This window comes from Porites lutea, chromosome 4 (assembly GCF_958299795.1).
Source record: "Porites lutea chromosome 4, jaPorLute2.1, whole genome shotgun sequence".
NCBI lineage: Eukaryota > Metazoa > Cnidaria > Anthozoa > Scleractinia > Poritidae > Porites > Porites lutea.
This window is the reverse complement of record NC_133204.1, coordinates 19,949,645-19,958,280: the sequence shown is the minus strand read 5'-3', so window position 1 is coordinate 19,958,280 and position 8,636 is coordinate 19,949,645. Positions and strand designations below refer to the sequence as shown.

The 8,636-nt window shown below is 40.7% G+C and overlaps 1 protein-coding gene across 1 annotated transcript; it reads left to right on the top strand.

Annotated features, from left to right (window-relative positions):
* Positions 1 to 1,088: 1,088 nt before the first annotated feature.
* LOC140935020 (chondroitin sulfate ABC exolyase-like) lies at positions 1,089 to 8,269 on the top strand. Its single transcript, XM_073384561.1, has 3 exons — positions 1,089 to 2,049; positions 5,514 to 6,047; positions 6,986 to 8,269. Exons 1-3 carry the CDS (start codon positions 1,096 to 1,098, stop codon positions 8,054 to 8,056), a joined length of 2,559 nt encoding a protein of 852 aa, XP_073240662.1. The 5' UTR covers positions 1,089 to 1,095; the 3' UTR covers positions 8,057 to 8,269.
* Positions 8,270 to 8,636: the final 367 nt, after the last annotated feature.

Sequence of the window (8,636 nt, the reverse complement as noted above, 5' to 3'; positions counted from 1 at the left end):
TAATAAAGGAAATGCAAACGGAACGCAAAGGGAACGCACCAACGTGGCTTAATTTTGCTGAAGCATGACTACTTATTTAAGTCACACTACTTGTCCTCTTGAACAAACACAGTTGATGTTGCACATGTTTCATTGAATTTTTATTCATTTTTTGATTGCTAGTCAAGAATTTTGCGTTGCGCCGCCTTTTTCTTGATAATTCTTGGTTTCCCTTGATTGATCGTCTGTTTACGTTTTCTCGGCCATCTTTGCCCGAAAAATCTATATAAGAGAGTTCATGTTAAATTATTTTATCGACAGACTCGCTGCTTTGCTTTCCTGAGTTCGCCTTCTTAGAAAAAGTTTGAAGTTGTCGTAACTCTGGCGCACATTCCTCTGTGAATGCCCTGCACAACACGTACCGTGCAGTTTGTGTAACTAAATTATATGGTTATTCATAGGAGGGAATTAAATACAAGTAAGTTACTTATTGTCCTTGGTCTATCCCGAAAGTGAAAGAACAATACCTTTCGGGTAAAAGTTATTTTCATATTAGATATTGTGATGTATAAATGCTCAGGCTGATTTACACTCAGCGGTTCGTCCGGGCACGATAAGCAAACGTAAGCTTAAGGCGAACACAGAAACCGGACTTCTCTTTAGACGAAACGATCGACCCCAGAAATAGTAACCTGTAAATTGGCGCCACCAAAGAGTATCGTGAGGTAATGTATTTTGGGCAAGAGTTCTTTTCTAAACCTTTTATTGCGATCGAACTTGATTCATAATGATTTTGTTTTTTGCTGTAAGGTATTTAGCTTGGTGGAAGATGTTTTTCGTTTTGGTGTGTGTTTTTCTTAAAATCCCCCCTTTTTAACTTAGGGAAAATGTTGTCCCTCGTTCATAATTATCTCGTTTTCTTACTTCTTCTTCGAAAGCCGCTAACTTGTTTTCAAATCGTCCCCCGAGGAAGACGGTAAAGACTTCTATTCTGCTTTGCAATTGCGACTTTCCCTAAAATTCAAGAAGCAGACAGCATGTTCCAATTTGTTTACTAATTCCCCATCTTCCTTGAGCTTCTTAATAGGAAGCGATCTGCTCCAGTTTGAGGATCGCATGTCAAAGCAATATCGTGATAAAATAGTTTTACCGTTGACTTTAACCAAGAAAAAAAATTCCGAAACTTACCACTGGAGTGCACAGAAACCAACAGATGCCGCATTAAGAGGTATAAATTCATCGATGACGTCAAGTCTTCTACACATCGAAAGTCGTTTAAGGAACTTTTATTGCGATGAGAGCAAAACCACCGATATGCTAAACGGTAGTCTTCTAGAACGCTGGAAGTCCCTGAACCAGAGCATAGACAGAGCCAACAACAAATATGACAGTCTAAGTTTCAATCTCCAGAAAACTGTGATCACTGGTCCTCCTCTGTTTGGGCGTAATTCAGGTTATCATGATTCCAGAAAATTTGAGCATATTATGTTGGAAATTTTGTTCCCTTTAACTGTGGAATTTTACCTAAAATCAAGGGAAAAGGAAATGAATACGATAATAAGTCGGGAGGCATCTTACCTAAATTCTAACAATTTTGCTTTGATTAACCAGTCAATCGACAGAATAATTGGAACAAGTAAAATCTTGAAGGACAAGGTGTTTACACACATTCAGAACCTAACGCGAAGCTCTGTGAAAATAAATTACGCCGAGGATGCACTGAGGTTTTTAAACGAAACTCGACTTAAAAGAATTTGTAATCTATTAGATTTTGTTGAAGACCAAGGATGGGCAGATGGAAGTGCGCTAGGTTCTCTGGAAAAAGAGATGAACCGTGCTTTTGCTGGATACATGAACAGTCTGTTTCTGCTTAAAGACACTTTGCATAAAAATAACAAGACAAGATTACAAAACTTAGTGAAGACTTCGAAATGGTACAATGAATTTGAGGAGGTCTATCAGCAACATTTCGAGTACAGAGGAACAAATGCCGACAAAATGATCACCGTAATGCTCTTTCGGCTTATGATTGTTCTAATAATGCCTACTGATACAAATGCCGAAAAAAAAGCAAGACAACTATGGTGTACCATCTCCGCCAAAAAGCAAACTTGTAACTCAACATCCAACTTTACCGTTGTCAACATCGGACTTTACAGTCAACATAGAACTTTGTTGTTATCAACAACGGACTTAACAGTTGTCAACATCGAACTATTGACTCAACATCCGACATTACAGTTATCAACAGCGGACCATTGGCTCAACATCGGACTTTAGTTGACTATTTGTAACTCAACATCCAACTGCACAGTTGTCAACATCGAACTATTGACTCAACATCCGACATTACAGTTATCAACAGCGGACCATTGGCTCAACATCGGACTTTAGTTGACTATTTGTAACTCAACATCCAACTGCACAGTTGTCAACATCGCACTATTGACTCAACATCCGACATTACAGTTATCAACAGCGGACTTTGTCACGTCAACAAAACAAAATGTTCGACTTTGCCAAACGCCATGTTCGTCTTCGTAAAGTTCGATGTTGAGTTCTCTTCGTGCGTGCCAAATCCGCCGATAATTATGGGATTGCCAGAATGACGTCACTATGGCAAAGCCTCGCTCTCGTGTGAACTGTTCTTCCACGTGTTGCGGCCGCGAAGATTTCAGTAAGATTTCAGCAAGATTTAGCAAGATTTCAGCGCGATTTCAGCAAGAAATTAGCAAGATTTCACGCTAAATGGCAAACGGCAACAGCCACGGCAACAGCCAGTTAAGCCGACTAAAAAACACACTACTACAAGTGGCAGAGAGACTCGAATCTTTGGAACACCATGATCATGAAGGTGAGATAACTGAGCTTGAGCTTAAAATGTTTCGTAGCTAGCGCTATTTTTCGACTAATAATACTTGAAGGTGCCTTATAAATGTAAAGTGCAGAAAATAATGCTGTTATCCCGACGTTCTATCGCAATCGGTGAAAGATTTCCGTATAACCCCATCAATAGTTATGCATACCGTTCTTAAAACTGAAACAAAAGCCAAAACAATAGAACTCTAAAAGCAAAAAAATAGCACACATACCTAATTAATGTCACCATGGGGTTAGTTATGCAATGAAACATAACAAAATTTGGTAAACTTACTGATTGTCATGCAATCTTCCTGATGGTGAGATTAATTTTTTGTTATGAAGTTAATTTGAACAATGTGTAAACTGGGGCCCAGTCCCTTTTTGAACTTCGGAACGGACAATTGGGAACACTAATTAATTATTGGAATTTGGAAGTGTTGGTTTAATAACACAAAGTCAGCTTCACAATAAAAGTAAGAATAAAAAGAAAATGGAATGGATGTATAATGCCAAAAACATCTACTAACCTTCAGTTATGTAAACTTACTGATTGCATGCTCTAAGAGAAGGTACACTGAATAAAATTTAGAGGGCCAGATCCTTATGAAATGAAATGGACACCCTGAACTGGTTACTGTTGAATACTTTCAGGTGCTACTAGCACTAATATTGCTAGTGCTGCAACAGCAAGAACCTCATCCCACGAGGATGCAAGAGCAATACCAACTGCAACACCTGCTGGAACAGCTGGGTCATCATGTATTGGCAGCATTCCAGCAACTTTATGTGATTCCTAAGGGTACCTATTTGATATGCTAGATTACTTTTGGACAATATTTTTGTATTTTGGTAGAATTTTGCACTGAAGGCCCGGACACACGGTGCAACATTCTTCACTCAATGTGGTTACACGCTGCAACATTTCCTGGCTTTTCCCTACTATACAAGATACTGCAACACTAGCCAATCCTAAAACAGTCAAATATGTCAAAGAAGAGCTAGGAATTTAGTTTTAGACAATAAAAATTTGCGGCTTGCAATGTTGCAGAAGTAGTACGTGTTTCTACTTAACTTATATCCAATATTGCGTGCAACAATTTACTCATTGCGCGCAATGCGGCACCGTGTTGAGCCTTAATGCAGCCATCTCTCATTACTTACTTTCTTTTTTTCATTCAATAAATTTCGAATTTCTGATGACATGGGTGCACTTTTATCATAAGAGGAATTCTGGGGGTGGGGGAAACATCCCATATATTCTCTTAAGGGATGGACCATTTTATTTTTCATTTTTTTTTGGGGGGGGGGGCGGGGGAGTTGGGCAATTTTTTTAACATGAATTTTTTTCCGTCTTGTGGCTGTGCACTAATTTTTTTCCGGGATTGTTCCAAATTTTTTTTTTCTTTTGGTTCGTTGCGCAAGTGAATTATCTTTTACTACTTTTGCTGTGCATGTTGGAATTTTATTTCGGAAATTGCCCCAACCCCCCCCCCCCCCCCCTCGGCCAAAAAAATATCATGATAAAATGGTCCATCCCTAAATCGAATCGAAACCATGCTCTTTGCAAAGCAATCATCACAATTTTGGCCAGCGAATTCATCACCTGCGTGTACGTAGCAGTACTTACAAAATGTGAAAAATACTATAAGCTGATTATTCGTATAGGCACTTCCATCACCGGCCGCCGTGTTTTTCTTACCAGTAATACTAAGACCAAAGACAGCCATCCTTCTTTCCACTGTTCGCTTTCCCACTCCAAGAATACAACTTATTTCCTGTACTTTGAAACCATGTTCCAATAAAAATGCGAGATGATCCCTGGAGATCTCAAATGATGGCCTACCACGCTGACCTGACGCAGAACACGGAGGATAGTATCCTCCACTCGCATTCGCGGAGCTCTCCATAGCAGCAGCAGTTGAGTGAAGAGTACCGATCGTATCAATAATGTCCTGGTCAACGTCGAGGCTGACCAGCATTCTATTTAAGAAATCGAGTCGCACAACAATAACCCCAATTTCAGATACATCGGAGAGTGCATCAATTCTCGAGACTAGATCATTCAACATGTCAATAACACTCCTCAAGTCCGCCATCTTTTTTCACACGAGAGCGAGGCTTTGCCATAGTGATGTCATTCTGGCAATCCCATAATTATCGGCGGATTTGGGCACGCACGAAGAGAACTCAACATCGAACTTTACGAAGACGAACATGGCGTTTGGCAAAGTCGAACATTTTGTTTTGTTGACGTGACAAAGTCCGCTGTTGATAACTGTAATGTCGGATGTTGAGTCAATAGTGCGATGTTGACAACTGTGCAGTTGGATGTTGAGTTACAAATAGTCAACTAAAGTCCGATGTTGAGCCAATGGTCCGCTGTTGATAACTGTAATGTCGGATGTTGAGTCAATAGTTCGATGTTGACAACTGTGCAGTTGGATGTTGAGTTACAAATAGTCAACTAAAGTCCGATGTTGAGCCAATGGTCCGCTGTTGATAACTGTAATGTCGGATGTTGAGTCAATAGTTCGATGTTGACAACTGTAAAGTCCGTTGTTGATAACAACAAAGTTCTATGTTGACTGTAAAGTCCGATGTTGACAACGGTAAAGTTGGATGTTGAGTTACAAGTTTGCTTTTTGGCGGAGATGGTACACCATAGACAACAGGACATGGAGGCGTTAAAGAGATGGATAGATAATGCTTTGTTGATAAATACAGCGTTCGGAGGGGTCCTCAAACCTGATTACACTGGTTTTCATCTCAAAGGAATCTACGGATCTGCCTACGTCCCACAGGCGTTGCATACAGCTGCACTCGTGCAATATCTTTTAGAGGGAACTGTCTTTGAACTGGCTGACACGGCAAAACGCAATTTAAAAGAAGGTCTTAAAACTCTCAGGATAATGGCTGTGGAATACTCCACCCCAAGCAGCATAGGCGGACGTTTTCCCGATTATTCCAGGGCAGTCCTGATAAAAATTCTTCCTGCGTTTGCATATATCAGCGTATCAAACCCAGGAACTTTAAAATCGGCGCCAGTGAAAGGGATAGCCTTAATGAACGTGACTGAAGATGCAAAAATGTTTTTACGTTTGTTTAACACTTCATACCACCAGGTTACTAAGTACGTGGAATCAGGAGAGATCAAACAGGAAAAAGCGTACATGAACAGCCTGGGGTCTCTGGAGATAATGGAGAAAGTCAGATATTAATTAAGATGCTGCTTTTAGTTCATTTATTAGCGAGCAACAGTCGCTAAGTCCAAAAAAAAAAAAAAAAGAATGTGTGCAATTTTGAAGCCGGAAAGGACGATGTGAGTTTGCTGTTAATTTTTTGACACAACTAGGTGCAGCAAAAACAAAAACCAGATCAGTACAAAACAGCACCAAGCCGTTCCCAGTCCGGCCTCTATTATCTAATATTTCGGCTTGGTTGTGAAGCACAACTCGACGCGCACCCAATCACGAATTGAGGCCGGAAGGTTGTGACCAGTCTCAACAGCATTAAAAGCTGGTTAAAACATGGAGCCAACTGGAAAAATAATTTTGGCAAAAACAGGCCTGCTAAGTTTCACTGAGCGTGGTTTATTTTGGTTTCGTGTATTACACAAGAAAAACTTAAATTAGGCGGGGAAAAAATAGCTTCCCACGCAGGCGTCACGTGGCAAGTGACCAATCAACAGTTTTGAAATAAAGTGTTGACATGCTAAATACGACTCATAAGCTCGTAGTGGTGGTGTAAAAACATGACCCTATAGTGACCTTTTTCTTGCTCTTCTTTCCTTCGCTAAGGTTGTGCAGTGCAATGCAGACTAAATCTTACTTTTGCTGCTCTGAGTCTAACATTTATTATAGTTGATAAAGCTTTCCTAGTGTTTCATGCAGGTGGAGTAATTATCGGGTTACAATGTGATTGGCTAAGCTTGGGAAAGAAATGTTGTTCTCGGATGAGCGGGCGTTTGTGGGGAGGAAAGAAATACGAGCTCTCCTGGAACGCCTGCGTGGGAGGCTAAAAAAATTAATTGTTATTTTTATCTGCGTGGAAGAATCCGTATATTATAGAAAAAAGTTCGGTCGCGCGTAAGATCAGGAGCCTAAAAACGTCACTTTTGTTTTTCTTCTCTTTATATTATTAACAGGTATTTGAAAAAGCACAATTGGCGAACATGTCTGCTGAACCTTCCCCAGAAGGTCATTGGTCTAAAAACTTTGGAGCCATCTCAATTCATCGTCGGAAAAACTGGGCTGTCACACTGAAAGGCTTCAACAGGTTTGTTTGGGACTTTGAACGTTCTAAAAATAAGAGCCCCCCGCAGAACCCGTACGGTATCTTCACTAGTTATGGTTCCATGCTAATAGCTAACAGTGAAGCGGAACTGAAGGCGCATGATGTGAGTACGGGATGGGACTGGACTAGAATCCCCGGGGCGACTACGATGCCATTGACTCTCAAAGAAACCAGGTTGGAGGAAAGAAGGAATTTCAGTCCACTGTCGTCTGCAGGAGGAGTTACCATAAAAGGAGTAGAAATTCATTCCAATGTAGTCTTTGGAATGGACTTCGTTCAACCAAAATATGAGTTCTTGTATAATCTTAGTCATCAAAACAGCACACTATACTTTCAGAAGTCTGTTTTCTTTTATCAAAATTTGTTGGTCTGTCTTGGCAGCAACATTTCTCTAAACAGGAGCAGAAAAATCCCGCAGACAACACTTTTTCAAGACAAACTGGTCAGAGGTTCTACGAATTTCCACATTAAAGTTGATGGCCTCGTGAAAGACAGTTCAGCTCCATTTCCATCAATGACACCATCTTCTCAAAGTGGAGCAGAGCAGCACACAATCCTACTGGACACCAAAGGCAACAGCTATTTTATTCCAAGTTCAAGTGCCTCAAGTCTCAAGATTCACGTTCAAAATCAAACCTCAAAGACGCCATCAAATAAAGTATCCCACGGTTACTATGGTACCGCCTGGCTTGAGCACAGTCCGGGTCATGAGGATTACGAGTATGCAGTTTGGGTAAACACACCGACATATAACCTCACTGCAAACGAATCCTGGATTCGCCAACCGCATCAACATAATAAGGTGACAAAAATATACGAAGTTTTGAAAAAGGATTGCGAGGCTCATGTGGTAAAATTCTGTGTGAATTTGGAACTCAGGGCAGTGAGACATGGGCCCTTGTTCGGTTACGTCATTTATTAGCCCAACATAACACTTCGTGATGGACCGGTAGGGAGAGTGGACAAGAAGTGTCTCGTTATGGTAGACGTTACTCCGGAAGATATGTTCCTCAGTATCAGCTGCCCTGACCTGGACTTTAATTCCTCCGAAGTGTTTAATACGTCAGGCGATGTGGACGAATGGGAGCAGTTGGAAAGCACTGAAAACGAGGTACGAGTCACCCTAACAGCTGATGTGAATCACCAACTGAATATGCACCTAATTGTTCGAGTGGTTTCTTCACATTCTTCTCCTCCTAAGGGCAACGAAATTGTCTTCAGTAATCTCAAGAATGGTATCAGCGTAGAAGTAACGTTGAAGCGGTTTGAAGGGGATTTCAAGTGTGGTAACAGATTCATTTAAGACAATAAACATCACTTGATTGTTTGGAAAGTAGTGAGTAGGCTTCTGGAAAGTAGACAATATAACATTTCTTTGCGGCAAGAAAGCCTCCTGGTGGATTTCGGGAAAGGACAATACAAACTTGTAAGGAGCACTATTGTTTGATGCTTTTTTTCACGAGTGAAACATGGCTCGTCGAAATTCTATTTGATTTTTCCAA

Excerpts from the sequence above, each read along its gene's own strand:
- LOC140935020 (XM_073384561.1), top strand. The coding sequence starts at position 1,096 with ATGTCAAAGCAATATCGTGATAAAATAGTTTTACCGTTGACTTTAACC. Across the intron at positions 2,050-5,513 it reads ATACAAATGCCGAAAAAAAA|GACATGGAGGCGTTAAAGAG; the intron begins GCAAGACAACTA and ends CATAGACAACAG. Across the intron at positions 6,048-6,985 it reads CTCTGGAGATAATGGAGAAA|GTATTTGAAAAAGCACAATT; the intron begins GTCAGATATTAA and ends TATTATTAACAG.